Source organism: Mustelus asterias, chromosome 24 (assembly GCF_964213995.1).
Source record: "Mustelus asterias chromosome 24, sMusAst1.hap1.1, whole genome shotgun sequence".
NCBI lineage: Eukaryota > Metazoa > Chordata > Chondrichthyes > Carcharhiniformes > Triakidae > Mustelus > Mustelus asterias.
The window spans coordinates 7,484,483-7,507,080 of record NC_135824.1 but is presented as its reverse complement, the minus strand read 5'-3'; the positions used below and the strand labels follow the sequence as shown (position 1 = coordinate 7,507,080).

The 22,598-nt window shown below is 40.4% G+C and overlaps 1 protein-coding gene across 2 annotated transcripts in view; it reads right to left on the bottom strand.

Moving 5' to 3' along the window:
* Nucleotides 1-22,598, bottom strand: part of pias1b (protein inhibitor of activated STAT, 1b) — a 131,628-nt gene that overhangs the window by 46,130 nt on the left and 62,900 nt on the right. The window contains exons 1-2 of one of the 2 annotated variants that reach the window (XM_078241242.1): nt 5,340-5,559; nt 2,692-3,142 (exon numbers count right to left, since the gene is read on the bottom strand). In XM_078241242.1, coding sequence (XP_078097368.1) covers nt 2,692-3,142; nt 5,340-5,372 — 484 coding nt within the window. In that variant the 5' untranslated portion in view covers nt 5,373-5,559. Of the gene's footprint in view, nt 1-2,691; nt 3,143-5,339; nt 5,560-22,598 lie in introns of those variants that run through there. The other variant, XM_078241243.1, reaches the window with a different exon arrangement.

The window sequence follows — 22,598 nt, the reverse complement described above, 5'->3', positions numbered from 1 at the left end:
AGGCGAGGGTCAGAAACTGGATTAGAGAGATTTAAAATGGAATTCTGGGAAAGAGTTCATGTTCATGCACCAGGAAATTATTGTCCCCCACTCTTTTGTTGAATTCCAAAAACATGCAAGCCTGGACAGGTTCATTTTGCTAGAGGACAGGTATCTGCGTATGAATATATGCAGCTCCTAGCAAGCATAAGTGAGCTACAAAGCTCAATTTAAATTGGTTGTTAGCGTGATACCTAGCACACTCAGGATTGTCCAGCAAATACTGTCCAATTGTGGAAGATGCATTTTCCTGACCATGTGTTTTTTGAATTAAACAAAATGTATGGGGGACAATAGTTTCCTGGTGCAGTCTCCGTGGCAACAAATCAACCAGAATCCACTTGCCAACTAATAGGCACCCTTTCTCATGCAGTACAAATTGTTGCTTCCTTTGAAATTTGGAGAGTCCTGATGACTACAAGATGAGCAGCTTCAATAGCTTGTCTCTTTTTTGTTCAGCACTAATGCAAAATATCTCAATGGGGTAAAGGGGATTTAGGAGTACAAATATGCAAAACACGAGAAGTTGCAACACAGGTCAATACAGCGATAATGAAAGCAAATATGTACTAGAGTTTATACAATGATAGAATGAAAAGTAGAAACATGTTGCTAAAGTCCATCAAACCTTGGTTAGACTACACTTGGGAGTTCCAGTGAACGCATTATCAAAAATGATACAGCAGGAGCAAAAAAGGATTTACAGGGATAATACCAGAACTGTGAGGAAATACCCATTTTCTCTTGAGAAGCTGAGAAGTGACTTAACAGGTAAAGGTTTTGACAGATAGATCAACACACAGACAGTGCCCTTCCACTTGTGAGAAAGAACAAACTAGAGGTCATCAATGTAGCGAGAAACCAAGAAATCAAAAAGGGAATTTGGAAAAAACTTCTTTACCTAGAAAATGAATAGTTGTGGCGATTAGTAAGGATGCATTTTAAGCTGGTGAAGCACGTGTAAGGGAGAATGGAATAGAGGGTTACAATGTTAGAGTCAGATGAAGAATGATGGGAGAAGACTCAAGTTGATTATGAACTGGATTGTTGGACCAAATGGCTGGTTTGTGTGCTGCATACTCTATATAATTCTATGGACCAATTCATTAAGGTGACAGTGCTCCAAAGCACTAGTTTTCACCAGGTAGAATACAGTTTGGACTATGCAAACCAGCTGAACACAGGTTGTGTATAAAAATCAACTTGTCATTAGCAGGACCCTAATCTCATCTTGAGTTACAAAGTAGCAAAATTGAATAGAAATCCATTGTGGTGTGTGGGTTTTGAACAGTGAAATACATTTCAAAACACACTTTTAATACTTTGTAGGCACTAAAGGACGACCATAATTAGAGAATGTTCTATCTAGACATACCTGGGGAAGGAACAGGAAGAACATGCTTTCAATAGCAAACTGGATACTTCATAAACTAGCCAGTTTGCTTAGCTTTACAAACTACACCCTTTCTGCAAATTATAAACAAAGTTCTTGATGACCATGGTGTGTTTAACATATGCTTTCAGGTAGATGCGCGATCATCAAAAAAAGGAGTGAAAACTAGATATGGAATCCAGTACAGCAAAGGAGCTAGTATGGCTACTAAATGTTACAGTCACTAAGGTTAATACATTAATCAGCTTGGATCCAATAATCCACTTATTATACCTTTATAAAGAACACTACAATACATCTACCCAGGAGCAGGTTTGCGTAAAAACCTCTAATTTTTCAAGTTTTACAAAATTTTGCATTAGCAAGTTCCAAAATTGTGTAAGGGAACCATTGCACAGCTGCCTGAAATTGAAAAACTATTTATAAAATGTGGAGAAGTCAACTTGCCAATTGGAGGTTAAATGAGATCTGGGAATAAATGACAAACTAACATTAGTTCCTGAAACTTCAATTGTTTGCAACGGTTGAGTCCCTTTGAGTTGAAGGTCAAATTAACGAGCTTGGTTTGGGAGGGGTGCAGGTATTAAGCTGAAGGACAAATTAACGAGTTTTGTTTGGGAGGGGTGTGGGTAGGAGGACGTAACATGATCACAATAAGCTTATTGTGCCTGATATATTGCAAATCCTTCTCTTTTGTCCACCAACCCCTAACAATATGAACAAAAGCCATAACTTCAGATATTGCCCTGCATAACACTGTTCCATTCTTTCTAAAAGAGTCAGCACACTCTTAAAAATACAATGTAAAGAGTGCAAAGAAAATGCAAGTCGCAGACCTATTTCCCCCGTTCCAAAAGCAGTCCTGCTTCTTCCTCAAGCAGCACAACGAATTCAATTCAAAATATAATTAGCATGATAAAAGAAAAATATTAAAATAGGTCACTGTTCCTAGGTGAACATACAGGTGTAGATGTAGAATTAAATTTGTCATTTTCATTAACACAATTTACACTGGAGGAATTATTATGGTGACTAAGTAAAAACAGGAACGGCTGATGACCCATCACTCGTATCTTAAAATAATCAAACATTTATAATTAAGAAATTTCATTTCAGCTGGTCATAAAACAAGTCATGATAGATGCAAACTTTTAAAGCATTTTCAAATCAGATAAAATTGGTTTATTAAATCGGGTTTCTTATTTTCACCTCAAGTGCTACAGCAATGGGAACAAGACTATTTTGGGACAATTTCTTACCGAGACTAGTTGGTTTGATCAGTTCATCAAGAATGTCATAAAAGGGCAGTTTCTGCAGTTTTACATCCGGGTGGACAGGATGAAGCGATGATGTCAGGTGTGGCAGGTCTAGTTCGTGTTTAGGTCCCAACAGAGAAACAGCAAGCAGCGGAGAAGTTGTTGCATGCCCATCATAGGAGAGCTGTGGGATAGCAGCTGGCGACAGTGGTGTAGTCATGGAAGTTGAAGTTGTATGGACAGAAGAAAGGGTCAGGTCAGCAGGGGTCACAATCTTCTGTGGGAATCTCCGCCTATATAGTTCCTTAATTTTCATCTGAACAGCTGGGCTGCAGCCAGCTTTCAACAAATGCAGTGCCTTTGTCAGGAGTTCGTGTTTGCGTCCGTGTTTGTTCCGTCCAGCATAGCCCAATAACACTTGGAGTTCCGACACTCTTAGGCTCATAACCATTTGCTTTAAAGAAGGGAGAGGAAAAGAGAGAAAGAAAATCATTAATAGGAAAATGCTGTCTTGTGATGGATTAATGCAATGTTTTTAAATCCATGGATTTTGTACCGCAAAAATATGATACCTCATGCATCCCGTAATAAATCACTTGAAGCTTTCAAATCAGGACCCAGTCCAAGCAAGGGTTGACAAATTAACCAACATCCAATATCCTAAACAGACCTAACCTGGAAGCAGCACCTCACTTAAGTAACTTTGTTTTTGGTTGAATTCAGAAAAGTTTGATCTTCTTTGATTTTAGTTTATTAGATTCACTTCAGATGCAATGACGGCCATTCCAAAATAACAACCTATCTCTTCATTTAGCACATCATCTGATAGCCTCTTTGCTCCAATTCAAATATTAACATTGGAATCTTGCACAGTTATAATTGGATAACATTGTAGCAATAACAACTACGATTAAATTTTACAAGTCTACCAGATTAGCCTGCTGTAGGATACAGATTTAGATGCATAATTTAACATATCTTTCCTCCTCGGGACTGGAAAAACAATTCTATTTATAGGTCATATAGTAGAGTAAGATTCTACTCTTTGCTACTTTTGCAAACTATTCCCTTTCTGAAAATTCTTAAATAAATTGCAATTTGTTAGTGTGACAAAGTGTGCACTTGCAGGTTTCCAGGTTTGTCATATTTAATCGTATCGTGTGCAAGTGGCCATATAACTGAACAGATGAAACGCCATTGAACAGTTAGAGCCATCACAACACTAATTCTGTTTTTTGTTTACACGGCAAGATGACATGCAACAGGAAGGCACGGTACAATGGTGAACTGCTTATAAAGAAGATATACAATAAATCAGCAGCATCTATATGTTCAACAGATCAGCAACCATCAGAGATCTTGTGGAACTACTTTAATACTAACAGAATTATACACAGCTTGCGGCAGTCTTCAGGTAGGAAAGCCGCATAAAGTTTACTCAACACTGCCATTTGTCTGCTGTGTTACTAACAACCGGCTACAAACTTCATTATGCATTGTGCACACAAATTGATTTTGGTTGTCAAAACAAATTCAATTTTCTGAATGATTTTTAGCATCATGCGCCTTGCAATAAATGCACTCAAATTCAGAGCAAAAAGATGAGCATAAAAATATGGATTTCCCCATTACTTTTAAAAGCCACAGCCCACAGAGGATCATAGGCCCAATTGGTTATATATAGCTTGAGGAGCACCACTCTGGGACAAAGAGATGGGGCAGGCCTCCATCAACTACCACAGCCAGTACGGGGATTGAACCCACGTTGCTGGTCTCATTCTGCACCATACATTAGCCATCTAGGCAAATGAGCTAAATGAATCCCATGATTGGGCGGCACAGTGGCACGATGGTTAGCACTGCTGCCTCACAGCACCAGGGACCAGAGTTCAATTCCTGGCTTGGGTTGTCTGGGTGGAGTTTGCAGGTTCTTCTCGTTTGTGTGGGTTTCCTCCGGGTGCTCCAGTTTCCTCCCACAGTCTGAAAGACGTGCTGGTTAGGTGCACTGACCCGAACAAGCGCCGGAGTGTGGTGACTAGGGGAATTTCACAGTAACTTCATTGCAGTGTTAATATAAGCCTTACTTGAGACTAATAAATAAAACTTTTACTTAATGGATATATGCATGTTAAAAACAGGGCACCACTTTTAGCCAGATTATTTGCTGTTGTTGCTTTCTTGAAGTCTATTAGCAATTTATCATTGTTCTCAATTGTCAGCATTCTGCACCAACTGACAGTCTAGGTGGATTTTGGGTGAGGCAGGCATTCACCAAGTTTGAGCTTTATGCTGCAACAACTTGTGCAAACATTCATAAATCCAAAGTAAAACCTGTCAAGCTCAAAATTATAATGAATAATGTTTGACGTTTGAAACTCTTCAATCCCTAGTTGCAGGCAAGTACGTCAGTGTTGCTATTGCGGCAACATGATTTATCTTGTTGTGACATCACTGGTCTAAGTGTGATGCAACAAAACAATGATTATTTTTGAACATTTGTGTCCCTGTCAGTCTCTGCAAAAAGATAAAATGACACAGCAGCACATTTGAACACAGTGACAGGTTAGAGATAGAAAATGAGTGCAACAATCTCGGTCATGGCACAAGAGATGCACTCGTTCTAATTTCAAAGGGTCTAAAGATATGGTTACCTTTTCAGTTAGCATTTGAGTTAACACCTGCATTTTCCAAATATATATGAATTATTGCCAACTTTTATTTCCTGTTCTGATCATCTTTTGAAGTGGTTAAAAAGTGCAATGTGCTCTTCCTCGCATTGTGCACAGAAACCAAAACAAGTTCTTTTATTTAAAAATACAAAACATATACTTTTTCACCTTTCTTGTCTCTATGATGGTTTTCATCAAGACCCTGGAAATTAACAGAAAAGGCAAACACACAAAAAAAACACTAGTCAGGTTTTCAGTTTCCTGCAGACAGAATTGACAATACAAAAGATATTTTCTTAACTGTATTGAGACGAGTGAAAAATTAAGTGTTTATCCTTCCCTCTCAGACAAGCTTTCCAAAGTATAGTTAATTCTAAATGCAAACTCTAGTTGTAGAATTCAGTCTTCCATTTCCCCAAAGGTGTCACCTATGGCTCAGTGGTAACACACTCACCTCTGAGTCAGAAAGCTGTGGGTTCAAGTACCACTTCATCCTGAGCACAAAAAATCTAGCCTGATCATTCCATTGCACAGAGTGCTGCACAGTTGGAGGTGCCCCCTTTCAGATTCGATATTAAGACCAGGCTCTGTCTGTAAAGATCCCTTGGCTCTATTTTGAAGAAAAACAAGGAAGTTCTCCCCACTGTCTTGGCCAACAGTCATCCCTGTTTTTTTAAGTAATGCTCATTATCACATTGTTGCTTGCTGTGTGCCCCATTTCCTATATGACAACAGTTAGTAATGACCCTTCAAAATTACATGGTTAGCTCTGAAGCATTTTGAGATGTTCTGAAGTTGCCATTCGGCCAAACTGGTCCATTTTGTGGTTTAAATGCTCTGTGCGGGACTCCTCCCACACTAACAACACATCTTTTTATTCCATTCTCCCTCGTGTTGTCTAGCTTCTCCTTAAATGCATTATTGCCATTTTTTAATTCTATTCCCTAAGCCACGATCATTTGCAGTGTAAAACTGCATCCTTAACAGTAGAGTGAACAACCAGATTATACTGAGAACCTCCAAAGGGAGGTGGAAATTTTATGCTATAGGTCTCTTTTTCCAACAGGAGAGAGAAAAAGACATTTCTGACCCAACTCTGTCTTCAATGATAATGAAATTCATTTTAGGGAGTGGGATCGCTTGATCTTGGTTTCAGATAAAGCTCGGCACAACATCGTGGGCCGAAGGGCCTGTTCTGTGCTGTACTGTTCTATGTTTAAAAACCAGTTCCACTTCAGCCCATTTTAAAACCATCTAAAAGGACAAGAAAGGTGAAAACCTACATGTTCCGTATTTTAAATAAAAGAACTTGCTTTGTTTTTAGTTTACAATGTGAGAAACTACACATTGCACTTGCAAGTCTTTTTAACCACTTCAAAAGGTGATAAGAGGAAGTAAAAGTTGGTAGTAATAATTCACCTCTACAAATCTGATTGGACAGTGAGGGACATAGGTTTGGGAAGATTTCTACATTTACAGAGTTTAAAATATTTTTTAAAAGCAGAATGCTCATTCTGATGTCTCAGGATAATTGAGGAGGAATTGTTTCAGTATTGGAACAGAGCAAAGGCAGCACAGAACATTCCCCACAATTAGCACACTTTACGGATTGACCAAAACACACGTAAAATAGTACCAGGTTTCCACAAAATCATATAGTGCAGAAGAGGCCCTTCTTTAGTTGAACCACTTTTAGCAGCTTCCAAGAATAGCTGGGGTTCATATGCAGCGATGGAAGCACACAATGCTAAAAATATCAACATTTGTGTGAATGTTGTGCTCAGGTTGAAGGGTTTGGGGGAAATTATTACCTTCCACATTGTGTACCCCAGTTCAAGGTTAAGCATTCCCAAGACAGGGCTAGCACAAACAGGAGCAAAGAAAATCTCCTTTTATTTTGTTGAAGAATTTGCTTCTGCGCAAACTCAGAAAAGCTTTTCTTATTGCACCAATGCGTCAATTCTGTTACCCTTCAATTATATTTTATTAAAACTAGAAAAATACTGAAGCTTCTTTCACTCCACGTAAAACTCTCCTGTGGAAAATCCACCACACCGAAGCTAGATTTTTTTGTGCAGATCATTGTATCAGAGCTCAGAAATCACATTCATCTAACTCACTTATGTAAAATGTAAACTCTACCGAATCTTTTAAGTTTAACATGCCGAAAGGGAGAATATGCAGTCATGCAGTGTGAGGTTTAGTTTTTCCACTCCGTTGTGGCTTTGTTTGCTTTTAAAGCCTAAAGCTCTGACAAAAATAGAAGTTCCAACCAGTTCAAGTAAAATATGAGTGTAAGCAGATAAAACTCAAACCACCACTGACATAAGTAACATTGAGTAAGATGTAGAATCTCAAAAAAACAGTGCATTTGACTACCACTTGGGGTGGAGGGAGTGAGGGTGGGGGAGGGAGACGGGAAACTGACCAGTATATAAAATGGCATCAGGATTTACTCTTAGAAAATCCCCAACAAAGCAACTTTAGTAAAGATCCAACAGTGTTCCATTCGAGTGAACAATGGAATACCAGAATTTCGGAGGAGAAATCTTTATTATTGCAACAATATCAGAATTATAGGTTACCAAACATGTGTTCATCCAATCCTGGACTTTGCAAGTTGTGTATCCTTATATGACAGAAATATTTATAGATTATTTGATTCAAAGATTGGCTGCAGAAATCAATATACACCAGTGTCACATCCTTGATCAAAGATATAGAATGGGAATGACTACAGCAAAAGGTGGGGGGAAAAAAGTAGACTGACCATGGACTGGTGGGAATTGACATAAATAAGTACCTGGTGCCCTCTGGCAATGACAAGACACAAGATAGCCATCCACAAACGACAAACTATTTGTTTCCAAGACAACAATCTGCTTCCCAAGATAATCCCACAGCGGAACAAGCTGCCAAAGAAAATAGTCACAGCCCCATCACTTGAAATCTTCATGATTCATTTTTGGATTATTTCCATTCATCAGGGCTAACACATCAGTAGGTCATGCCTGGTTTAGTTAGCGCTACCATATAAATGTTGAGGGAATATGGACATTAGTCTGATGACGACACAACTAAAGCAGAAGTAGACAAATTACCCAGCTTTGCTCAATTTTTCAGTTTCAAAATGTCTGAGCACGTCCAGTTCAACTAAGTACCGTACTTGCTCTCTAGAATGTTGAGCCAGCTCAACATGAAAACAACAAAGTTCCTGGTAATTAACTGGTACACCAAGATGTAACAAAGTTATGGAAGTTCATGAGGTAGTAAACAAAGACACAAATCTGAAAACGACTACACTCTGTGGAATCTGGATGAAAATCTCAGACCCCATTTCCTAAACACCTTCCTATTCCTGTAGAACTTCACCTTTCTTTTCATCTCCATATTTAATTTCCCATTAGCATTATGAAGCAGAGCATGTGGACTATATATTAGCATTATGAAGCAGAGCATGTGGACTATACAACTACAAATGATTACCATGGTGGAGGAATTAGAATCGAATGCTCATGAGGTCAGAGAGGATTGGAAATCTTGACAGGTCATAGGTCTAGAGTGGTTGAGAGATAGGAAGTGTCAAGACATGGAATGTCAAGGCACAAATGGGTTTGAAAATAGAATCCCTCCAGTGGAGGCCATTCGGATGAAACATTTAGAATTGAGGTAGTACTACAGGGCAGTTGTGTTAAACACATTGTTCCCACTCTGCCATCCAGCCCCAACTATTGTTTTTTTAAATCTTGTATGTTGCATCAAATATAGAACTCCAAGTTGCACATCTGCATGCATTTGAAGTGGTTCTGATGAGCGGCACAGTGGTTAGCACCGCTGCCTCACAACGCCAGGGACTCGTGTTCAATTCCCAGCTTGGGTCAATGTCTGTGCGGAGTTTGCACATTCTCCCCGTGTCTGCGTGGGTTTCCTCCGGGTGCTCCGGTTTCCTCCCACAGTCCGAAAGACGTGCTGGTTAAGTGCATTGGCCATACTAAATTCTCCCTCAGTGTACCCGAACAGGCACCGAAGTGTGGCGACTTGGGGATTTTCACAGTAACTACATTGCACTGTTAATGTAAGCCTACTTGTGACAATAATAATAAACTTTAAACTGATATCAAGGGATTAACACTTTGGCCAGCAATTGTAGAAAGCCACTCTGACACTAATTTTACGTATTGACTCCACTTTGCCATCAACTCTTGTCACTGCACAACAAGAAATTAGAATATCTGAGACACTCCAGGTTTTTCAGGGTGGGTGGAGGGAAATATGGAATAACAAGGTTATTACTAATTTCCAATTAACTCTTACTCAGATATTTTTCACTGCTGATACAATTAAATGAATCAACATGAAGGATTTAGGAGAAAATCATCATGCACACGCGAAAGATCAGAGTACATCTGATATTAAACAGATTATGTAGATGTCCATCTCAATTCTTGTAATCATTTACGTGTCCACAACAGCAAAAATTCCCATACAAGTGGATAGTGAAAGCAGTATCTGCCCGCTATTTCAGATAGGGTTATAGCCTTCGATTTTATGAGTTATGTACAAAGGTCACATTTCACAAATTATTGCACCAAGTTTAATCACAGCCATTTCTGCTTCTACTACAAACAGAACATCCCAAGTTAGATCTCTGAACTCTGCTGTTCATTATTTTAGCCAACTCAGTAGACACTAACCTGCCTCTTTGGAGAGATCAGCAAAGGAGGAAGGTGACCCAATGTCTGCCTGAAAGTGTACGTACCCGGATAATGGGCTCAGATAGGGCCAAGCATAGAATAATGTACGTTGTCTTGGCACATCAATATTTGTTTGTGACGCAAGATGGATGATATTTTGAAAGAGACGGGGAAAGATGAAAACATTTGAAGACAAATATTGCAAGATAAATATACTAAAGAAACATCCCAAGGACTGAAATTGTTGAGATCACATGGAATCCTCTTGGAATGTTGACCAGAACGATTAAAAGGCAAGACAACTTTCTATCAAAGAAAGAAGACCACCATAGTAGGATGCTATTTTGGTTTGAACCATCACCAAGACAGCACCTACAAAATGCTTAAAGGAAAAGCAAAATAGCACTATGTCTATAACACCTGGAGCAACAGATCTTAGCTTTCTGCAATGGCTTCATTGATAAATACAGCATTTTCAACACAACAAAAACAGAAAATGCATTTTTAATCCTTCTATTCTGTGTTGCCTACTCTCAACAGTTCAACATTAGAGTCTTCAGAACTTACCTTGGTAACATTGGATTATGTGGAGGCTAATCGGTTTGGTGTTCTAGTCCTATTCTTTGGCCTCTGCTGGGATGGTACATAGATAGACGTGGGTGATTGCAAGCACAGGGTAAGACCCAGCTGTGCACCTCTCCACACTTAATATGCCAACATTTACTCTCCAGAGTCACATATGAAGATTGACTACTTTGTACTCATGCAAATATAACCCAGCAACAATCATCTTCAGCAAAAGGAAATGAAATAATTAGCAAAAAATAAAGCAGATGTTTTATTAGATTGAAAAGTCAGTAAAATAGTTTTTGTGCATCTGCTCTAAAGTTAATTAGCATTTACAATCCATTCCAACCACTGTTAGCTAGTATAGTATCAGGAAATTTAGGTCAGAGCATGTATGTAGCAGGGAACTTTCCTAAACAAAAATTACAGACAAACTTACTGGAAAAGATAAAGTATTCACGTAGCGGAGCCGATATTTGTACAGAAGGCAAAGCTGCATGATTGCACTATGAAAAATAAATTTGAAAAAAGTAAAATACTTAGTGTAACAGGTGCATTTACACTACTCTTATAAAAAAAAGGCAATTCTTTTTGCACATCTTTGTTATTTCAAAATAACCTATATGATATGCCTGCAAAGCTATGGCATTCCTAAAACAGAAAATAGCATTACCCTTCGTAATGCTGTCCCTCATATATTTAAGACTCTTAATTAGGATGCAAAAACTCCAAATCACTTCACAAAGTAAAGGTACGTTTTCTTTGCTAAATTCGCAGAAGCCAGTTTCTTCCCAAGCAAGTTTTCAAGTCAAATCAATACAATGCATATGATAGCACGACTGAAAAGAATGAAGGACGTCATCAGAAACAGTACATCCAGTGCACATTTCCGGCCTAACCTCAGAGCTGCCCTGCCAGTCACGCACAGCAAAAAAAAAAGCTACAGTTCTGACTTTCAATTTAGGAAAGTCTGAGCACGCCCAGGATTTACTTACAGCAATTAGACTTTGAGGCCTTAAGGGAACGCAGAGTCACAGTAATAACATAAGAACTAGGAGCAGGAGTAGGCCATCTGGCCCCTCGAGCCTGCTCCACCATTTAATAAGATCATGGCTGATCTTTTTGTGGACTCAACTCCACTTACCCGCCCGCTCACCAGAACCTTTCATTCCTTTACTGTTCAAAAATTTATCTATCCTTGCCTTAAAAACATTCAATGAGGTAGCCTCAACTGCTTCACTGGGCAGAGAATTCCACAGATTCACAACCCTTTGTGTGAAGAAGTTCCTCCTCAACTCAGTCCTAAATCTGCTTCCCCTTATTTTGAGGCTATGGCCCCTAGTTCTAGCTTCTGGTTCAGATTCATAGAAACGCTACAGTGCAGAAAGAGGCCATCTGGCCCATCGAGTCTGCACCGACCACAATCCCACCCAGGCCCTACCCCCATATCCCTACACATTTACCCGCTAATCCCTCTAACCTACGCATCTCAGGACACTAAGGGGCAATTTTAGCATGGCCAATTAACCTAACCCGCACATCTTTGGACTGTGGGAGGAAACCGGAGCACCCGGAGGAAACCCACGCAGACACGAGGAGAATGTGCAAACTCCACACAGACAGTGACCCAAGCCCGGGAATCGAACCCAGGTCCCTGGAGCTGTGAAGCAGCAGTGCTACCCACTGTGCTCACTTCCCTGCTTCTATCTTATCTATTCCCTTCATAATGTATGTTTCTATAAGATCGCCCCTCATTCTTCTGAATTCCAATGAGTATAGCCCCAGTCTACTCAGTCTCTCCTCATAAGCCAACTCTCTCAACTCCGGAATCAACCTAGTGAATCTCCTCTGCATCCCGTCCAGTGCCAGTATATCCTTTCTCAAGTAGGGAGACAAAAACTGTACGCAGTACTCCAGGTGTGACCTCACCAGCACCTTATACAGCTGCAACACAGTCTCGCTGTTTTTAAACTCCATCCTTCTGCCCCATCTGTAGCAGCAGATTAATGAAATCTGTATTACAGAATAGTCCTTTAAAAAAAAGTCATCTAGCCTTCCATGCATGTTGCAGGAGATCTACCAATCTAAAATCCACAAGGCAGGAAATCACACTGGACAAATCTGCTTGCTTGGAACAAACTGGCCTATGACCATTTTATTTGCTAATAAAGTTAAATGGATATATAAATCAAGAAATTTTGAATATACTGAAAGCTAAAATGAGGAAATTTCAATCCTGCACACCAACATTAGGATTAATCATGTCTAAAGGATGGCTGACAGGCCAGTTATACTGAGCCCCAAGGGTTGTAATCAGATTTCAGCCGGCAGAATTGCTGGGGGGTAAATGAATAGATAGCAACGCTGAGTGTTTTCAATGCTGTAGCTGCACACGGAACTACTACAGTTTGTCTGTGTGGAAAATAAATATTGAAGCCGGAAAATGCAGGTTCAATAGATGGTCTGTATTGTAGATCTTAGTTTGGGGTGGCAGAGGAACCAGCTGAGGCAAGCGCAATCAATGACTGCTGGTTGAAAGTGCAAGCTTTTGAATATTGAGAATTAAATTTGTCTTAGCTACCAGACTGTTGATTCATATCAAAGTTAACTGTCTCAGTTCACAAGTGAAGAATGCCTGCTTCATAGAAACTCTACACTGCAGAAGGCGGCCATTCGGCCCATTGAGCTTGCACCGACAATAATCCCACCCAGGCCCATGTCCATAACCCCGTGCATTTACCCTGTTAATCCACCCGACACTAAGGGGCAATTTATCATGGCTAATCCCCCTAACCCGCACATCTTTGGACAGTGGGAGGAAACCGGAGCACTCTGAGGAAACCCACGCAGACACGGGGAGAATGTGCAAACTCCACAGACCGTGTGGCTGTGGATGTCTGTGGAACTTCATGATCTGCAGTTAATACTCAGGAGAGGAGGTAAGAAAATCGGGGGAGAAGAGAAACCGTTTGATGATTTAATCTGTAACTGCACACAATGGCTAAAATGAAAGATTAAAAGGACATACATTCAAAAACTTCCGCTCGTTAATAGGCTCCGTGATTGGGATAGCAGGGATATTTCTTAATGAGCTGAACTGTCATAATTGTGCCCATCATAGATACAAAATAATTTCAAGCAGAGAACATACATATTCTCTCACACATTTACACGTTCTCTCACTCTCCTGCCATCTGATCAAGTTCAATTTTTCTTAGAAGGAGACAAGATCAGCAAATATCCACCAACTCTAATTTTCTTCCTTTTCCTAACTCCTAAAGCATCAACAATAATGGCAACACATCTGACAACAATATGTGCACCTCCCAGCAGGGGTCACTTTGCTTTGTTACAGCAACTTAAAAATGTTTAAAGTTTATTTATTAGTCACAAGGAAGGCTTACATTAGCTAGCACTGCAATGAAGTTACTGTGAAATTCCCCTCGTTCCCAGAGTCACAGAAGGAGGTCATTCATCCCATTGAGTCCATGTCCGCTCTGTGCAAGAACAACTCAGCTGGTCCAACTCCCCAGCCCTTTTTCAATAACCCTGCAAATTCTCCCTTGTCAGATTCTCCCTTAGAGAGCCACGATTGAATCTGCCTCCACCTCATGCTCTGTCTGTGCATTCCTAACCACTCACTGCTGAGAAAAATATTTTCCTTCATGTTACGGGGAGGCACGGTGGCACAGTGGTTAGCGCTGCTGCCTTACGGCTCCAGGGACCTGGGTTCGATTCCCGGCTTGGGTCGCTGTCCGTGTGGAGTTTGCATGTTCTCCCCGTGTCTGCGTGGGTTTCCCCCGGGTGCTCTGGTTTCCTCCCACGGTCCAAAGATGTGTGGGTTCGGTGCATTGGCCATGCCAAATTTCCCCTTAGTGTCCCAGGATGCGTAGGTTAGAGGGATTAGTGGGGTAAAAATGTGGTGTTATGGGGATAGGGCCTGGGTGGGATTGTGGTCGGTGCAGACTCGATGGGCCGAATGGCCTCCTTCTGCACTGTAGGGATTCTATAATTCCGGCACCAGTTCGGGTCAATGCACCCAACCAGCACATCTTTCAGAATGTGGGAGGAAACCGGAGCACCTGGAGGAAACCCACGCAGACACGGGGAGAACGCACAAACTCCACACAGACAGTGGCCCAAGTCAGAAATCAAACCTGAGTCCCTGGCGCTGTGAAGCAGGAGTGCTAACCACTGTGCTACCGTGCTGCCCCAATTTAAAAATGTTTTAAAGTACACTTGAGCTCTTCAGTCATTTAAAAAAATAATACAGCAAATCCCGAAAGATACAATTAAACTAAGTCCTGTTACAATCACAGTCAAACTTGGGCTCCAGTGGGAGAGGAGGTAAAGAAGGAGAAAATGTCACCAACCACATGTTCATTGACATACTGGAAACAATATTCTTCAAGCAGCATTTACTCCAACACTGGCTAATATTTTTTTTAAAGCCATACTTAAAACCTATTTAGTGTGGCTCACTTACATTGCAAGGATCTCCCATCAAAGTCCACTGACTTTGCGATTTAAAAAAATCCTGGTCACCAACCAGGTTTCCTCAATGGGCATGGACAACAGAGAAATGTTGAAACCTCACAAGCAGACCACCCAGATTCCAAAAGGATCAGTGCAAGGGCTAAAGGTAAAGGCAACAGAAAATGTCTTTCAGGCAGAAACATATACAAAAAATTCACCCTCTCTGTCACTATGCCTTCCAAGAATCCTTGGATAGGAAGCACATTCCTGACTGAGCTCTACCGCACTGTTCTTTTTTTTTTAAAAAGGTCAGTGTTGGACCCATGACATCATAATGGCACATGAGCAGCACGGTAACTTCTTCACAATGTGGAATTGCTTGCATTTGGAACAGGTGGAAAGCGTGACCCCGAATAGCCAGTCATTTTCCATTTTAATTTTCCGTCCCACAGAAGATCAAGGAACAGCAACCTTGCCTTTCAATTGGGTACTTGGCAGTGTTCTGGATTAAACAATTTCAGTTTATAACCATTGTTCTATATTTTTGTAGTGTCGCCATTTGCAGATCCTCTAGACACATTTTTTGTTCATTTGTCCATTACCATTCAATGCTGCTTTACCCCATCATCCATTTTGTTATTTAATCCCTCCAGCCTTCCCTTTATCTTTCCACTGCTTTCTGTGCACCTGCATTTAAAATCTGTTAAACATCTGTAACATTTTCCAGTATGGATCAAGGGTAACAAAATATTCCTCGCTCCACAGATGTTCCTGACTTGCTATGTATTTCCAGCATTTTCTGTTTATTAATTATTAGTTAAGCAGGTGCTTGTTAAAGCATATTCTGAAACCTCAGGCCATATAAGGTTAAACAATTATGAAATGCTCTTTTAGACACCTGCTTAGCAACTACAAGAGATGCCACTTTCTGCCACTGCTATGCCAGCTTATTAAATCTATAATAAATCCTGAGAAATGCCAGAGGAAATTAAATCAAAGCAGTTGCAATACATTTCCTTGGGTTACAAAAAATACTGTAGAAACTGGATTACAAATAGAACGTGCCACTTACATATTTGATAAATAGCTTCATTTGTTAGACAATCAGAAGCCGTTAATTAATTCACACAATTATATCACGTGCATGACAAGTACTTGTTCCTCCCAATTTTACCTCCTAATCTGAAAATGTTGATTCATAATGGGGTACAGTTCCTTCAGTTTTGCAGCTTTTCAAAATACTTTTCGTGCATGGGGTTGTTTAACTGTCAGCAGGTTATCTGACCAGTGGTACCATCATAGTTAAATACATGCTATCCTCGTCCAGCATCCACATATATCACTTTCCAGGAGTGCGAATGTTCTCTGATTTCCCAGTGGTACAGAAGCTAATCATAGCACTCCTATCATCCTGATCGAGATCAGCGAACTTGGCATGAAATGAAGATCGAATGTAGGATCTTTCCAATCCGTCGAGTCTATTGTCACATAGGGAAGTGCATTTAGCAGATGAGCTGTCAGCACAAGTTCAGGTGAGGTAAGGGGGGTGGGGGGGAGAGAGAGAATAGCAATATTTTAAACAAATGGCCATTCTAATTAAGAGCTCAGAAACAAATGATTACTGTAATATGCAATTCTGAAAACCTTCTATCTGAACAGCATTTCCTTTGAGCAGAGAAGGAAGATCTACATAATTTGCATTATCTTACTGCAGTCATGGTATTCTCAAGCATAATGAAGTTTTTATATGAGTATCTATGAAATAAACTTTTGACAGTAGGAAATAACCACCATCAGGTCTAGCTTTCACACTGTACCACTTTCTAGAAATTTAATTAGATTATCCACGATCTGACAAACATTCTGTAGTCTTCAGTCTTGTAAAGCCAGGTGTGGGAAATTTCTATTTTTCACAAGTGCAATTATTCCAACTTATATTTCAGAAAATCTCCTCACAAAGAAAGTTCCACCGCATATTAACCACAAATTGAAGTCAAACACAAACATCTCAACTCCCCAATGTAAACATATGGAGAAGAAAGATTCCTGACTAATAGACACCTGAAGAAATTGAACTAACTGGAAATGTGGGAATGTCCCACTACCATCTGCACTTAGCAGCACAATCACTCCAGGCACAGATGACAAATGGCACTGCTAAACCTCCTCAAAATGCAGATCCATGAATATACTGGATTAACGGAGTAAAAGGCAGGTAACTGGTTCTGCCCAGTTCCACTAATATCCAATGGGTCCCTGCGTTCCAGTTTAGCCTAACACCTGACCTTAAAAGTAAAGAGGAAAATTGAGGTACAAATCATGGAGCAGGAGGAAAAAGGTGGACAATACAAAGTATTTGAGCAGCGAGCCAGGGCATACTCATTCTGCTCAAAAGGATGCATTTAAATCAGCAGCTTAAATTGATCCCCTCATCATTATTTCACACTTCAAATTTTCTCCGGAGACAATTGGTGCTTGGAAGGACAAATTCCATAACTAGGTGTTTTTTCTATAGTACAAGTACACCATGTTAAAATTTCACACAATAATGATATCAATTCCAATTCAGCAAAATACTCAACTATTTTCAAACTACACGAGGGACGTACAAGGACCACTGATACCCGACACAAATCCCTCCTGTATTTCCTATTGGAAATATCACATTTCTGTATCACATTGTGCTTTATTCTTTTGCAAAACACGGCAACTCCTTAGTTTACAGCAACAGTGGCTTTAAAAGGTATAAAAGATTCAAGTCGAGAGTCTCCCCACCAGGATTGTGAATTTGTCAATGTTAAGATAATCGTGCGTTTACAAGCTGCATACTAATTTAGCCAAACGCAACGGTCATTCGAAACACCAAACAGGCACTCTGAAAAATGTCCTGCCGTTTGGAGAATCTGATACAGCTTTGGAGGTAATAGTTCAGAAATAAATGGCTGGCTCTGAGCATTCAAGCTTTCAATCATGAGGGGAAAAATTGAGCCAAAATGGAAAAATGTGCATCTTTTTAAAATGCTCATTCCTTCTACTATCCCTTCAAACATTCAAGGTTGATGAGAACACTTCTGTTTTCAAGCAGAAAAAAAAGTGTCAGCCAGGGCTCAGTGGGTAGCACTCTCGCCTTGGAGTCAGAAGGTCACCCCTGTGGGAACAACATCGCACTGCTGCTCTGCACGTTACTGAAAAGCTATTTGAAATCCGCTCAGTGAAGGAGGGACTACAAAAATTGAAGTTTCCCGTTGTCGAATCAAATAATTTCCCATAAATTAACATTGTAAAATTATTGAAAGTGGGGCAAATGCTACAATCTACACATTAGTTACAGCTAACAAGGAAGGCTCTCTAGAGAAGGCTGTCGGTGTAATAGGACATTTAAATTCAGAGAAGCTATTTTAATATAACCAATCCCATTTGAATGATGGGCAGCAAAATCCTCAGCTTATACAGAGGAACAGAACATATTTACCAATGGATGAAACTGTAATTTGTCTGTCAAAAGCATTATGGCAACATCCCTGTTGTGACTGGATGTCAACTGAAATTCACTGCAAGAGGCAATTTCAGTCAGCCTGATTTCATTTTTACCGACTATTGCATTACAAGCAAACATTTGCTTTTAAACAAAACTTTCCAGAAAATTCACTCTTTTCCACAACGTCAAATATTGCTTAAAACGGTAGGAGAATTGCGAGATTTTTTTTGGCAGATCTTGGATAGTTCTGGATTACAACTGGGTTTCAAACAATCATTATCAGAATTAAATTTGTAACACGTATATCTGGGAACTCAGGTGTACAGGAGATCTGGTTTTTCAACTTGAGGAATGTGAATGCCCAACACAAACGATGTGTGTATATTTGATGAATCTCCCCTGTTACTTGTAGGATACACAGTAAGGAGTCTAACAACACCAGGTTAAAGTCCAACAGGTTTATTTGGTAGCAAACGCCTCTAGCTTTCGGAGTGCTGCTCCTTCATCAGATGGAGTGGAAATCTGCTCTCAAACAGGGCACAGAGACACAAAATCAAATTACAGAATACTGATTAGAATGCGAATCTCTACAGCCAACCAGATTTCCACTCCATCTGACGAAGGAGCAGCACTCCGAAAGCTAGTGGCGTTTGCTACCAAATAAACCTGTTGGACTTTAACCTGTTGTTTAGACTCCTTACTGTGTTTACCCCAGTCCAACGCCGGCATTTCCACATTGCTTGGGATACCACAAGGATCAGTACTTGGGCCACAACTGTTCACAATCTATCTCAACAATTTGATGTGGGGACCAAATGCAATATTTACAAATTTGCTGATGACAGAAGTAGATGGGGATGAAAGTTGTCAGGAGGATTCAAGGACATTTGGACAGACTAAATGAGCAGGCAAGAACATGGCAGATGGAATAAAAGTGTGAAGTTATCCATTTCCGTAGGAAAAAAACAGAAAGGCAGAGTATTTCCTAAATGGTGAGAGATTGGGAAGCACTGATGTCCAAAGTGACTCGAGGATCCTTGTTCGTGAGTCACTAAAAGCTAGCATACAGGTGCAGCAAGCAATTACGAAGGCAAATACTGTGTTGGCCTTCATTGCAAGGGGATTTGAATACAGGAGTAAAAATGTATTTCTGCAATTGTATAGAGCCTTTGTGAGACTGTATCTGGTGTATTGGGAACAATTTTGGTCTCCTTATCTAAAGGATATTGTATTTGCCATAGAAGGGATACAACAGAGGATCACCAGACTATTACTCAGGATGGCAGAATCGTCTTATGAGAGATATTGAGGGCCTCTATAGTTTCAAAGAACAGGTGATCTCATTGAATCTTGCAGAATTCTTATAAGAATAGGATGTTTCCCCTGGCTGTTAAGTCTAGAACCAGGGGACACAAGTCTCAGAATAAACTGAGATGAGCAGGAATTTCTTCAGAGGATGAAGAATCTTTGGAATTCTCTACCCCAGAGGGCTGTTGAAGCTCAGTCCTTGAGCAGGCTCAAGATGGAAATCAATAAGATTTTGGGATACTAACAATATCAAGGAAAGGGGGATAGTGGGAAAATGGTGCAAGAGGTCAACGATGGACCATGATCTGTTTGAATGATGGAGCAGACTGGATAGGCCAAATGGACCACTCCTGTTCCTAGTTCCTATGCATGTCCAGTGGTTGAGGGTTGAGACCCAACAGATGACATGCAGCAAGAGACAAAACTATTTCACTGTATGACACAGATCACAATTTGTGGTCTTCTACTTACCCACAGTGTTCGGAATGATAGACCTATGCCAGTACATTAAGTCTGTGTGCACTTAAAACTGCATATGATGGAAAAAGGTAATTTTCTTACCATGAGCTTTGTGTCTACAGCTGACAAGCTCTGGAATCCCCTCCCTAAACCTTCTACTGACTTGTTGCCTCTCTTTGTGCCTTAAAAGCTACCTCTGACTATCTGGAGTAGTATTGCTATGTGGCTGGGCGCAAGATTTTGCTTTACCACTCTGTTAAAGACACTACTGATACTGGAGCATAGAAAGAGGTAACTGCAACAACTCTCAGATCAAACAACCGTGTTCTCTTTTACAAGCTCTACTTCAACATCACTGTCAAACCTTTGCTCCAGAAAAAAATCCATCCTCGTCCAAATCACCAGATCTCGGAACATCCCATTCCTCTTCCAAGGCCTTTTAATATATTGTTAACTACCAACTCTCTCCAATCCAAATGTCAAAATGGTGTCAAACAGTAGTGAATGGAATTTTCTGTAACTGCGATGCATCAACCCCACCTCGTCCCCCTCAACTTTTACAGCAAGTGATACGAAGAAGAATATAAATCCCCTTCATCACCAACACTTTCAATATCCAACTTAACTGGTTCCACTCCTATTAGGATGCAGCCACCAATAGCTCATTTTTCCTGTGTTCACTGTATCATCCAAAGAACTATCCTTACTCTTTTCCAAATGCTGCCATTACTGACCTTATCTGTAGTCACAAGATCAGGCTGTATATTCATGCCAAAGACACCCAATTCTACCTCTACACATTCAAACTGTTCAGCTGAAATTGTTATGGTTGAATCCTACTTGGTCCGTGAAGAAATTCAAAAATGTAACTAGTGTATTTTCTGACTTATTCATGTTAACTAAGCCCAATGAGATCTTCGCAAGAACACAAAGTTAAGCTTTGATAATTTACGAGGTACCAGTTCCCAAAATTAAACGCATCTGATGCTTATATGAGCTAGCAAATGGGATAAAGGCAAACTGCAATGGCACAACAACAAAAAGGCATGAAAAATACGGATGCTTCTTTTCAGCTGCCAACTGGTTGTTCTTCACTGTAAAGCCCCAAACAAGTGGAATTTTCTACGCCTTGTGCACAAAAACTCAAAATGTGTTACAACAGCCTTATAAACATGCTAACCAAGAGGGTGGAACTTGGAATACAGCATGAACAATTATCTCATCACCCACATTGGTTTCTCCCGCAAATCATTTTTTGAATCTCCTACAGAAACCACAGCATCTCCCAGCTGTCCAGTAAAATAGCTCTGTTTTCTTAAAAGATATTGAGCTGTGCTCCCTAGTTCTGGGGTGTCCTTTTAACATCCACCCTGTGTGATAGCCCACAGCTAGGGAAAACTACTTAAAAATAAGTGGTGCCCCATTTAAGACAGAGGTGAGGAGAATCTTTTTTTCTTTCAAGGGGTCATGAGAACTCTCTTCCCCAAAGAATGGTAAAGCAGGGTCATTGAATATTTTCAAGACCAAAGTAGACAGATTCTTGACTCACAATGGATCAAAGGGTATTGGGAGTAGGTGCGGAGAGAAGTGACGTTGAGGCCACAATCAGACCAGCCATGATCTTACTGAATGACGGAGCAGGCTTGAGGGGCCGAATGGCCGGCTTCTGCTCCTAACTTCTATGTTCATATGTGCCCCACGATACAAAATGATTCTACAACACCTGGAATCCAAGACAGCTGCAGACAACTTCCTTAAATCTGTAATTAAACCCAAACAGTTGCTACGAAGGATATGAACAACAGATGCATGTAAACACCACCACTTCAAATTCACTTCCAAGCCATGCGCCATCCTGACATGGAACTTTATCGCTGTTCCTTCAATGTCATTGAGTAAAAATCTTGCAACTCTAACAGCACCGTGGGTGCACCTACATCACATGGACTGCAGCTATTCAAGGTGACGGCTCTGCACCACTACCTCAACAGCATTTAGGAGTAGGCAATAAATTCTGGCCTTGTCAGTGGCACCCACATCCCATGAAAGGACAAATTTTAAAAATTGGGTTAAATAAATTCAGGGAGCAACATACTCTTAGGACGTGGGTATTAATGGCAAAGCCTGCAATTATTGTTCATCCCCCTTGCTGCGCCAAGTCATTTGATATGACTGAGTGTTTGCAATGCTAATTCAGAGTGCAATTAAGAGTCAACCACATTGGCGTAGGACCAAAGTCTTGTACAGACCAGACTGAGT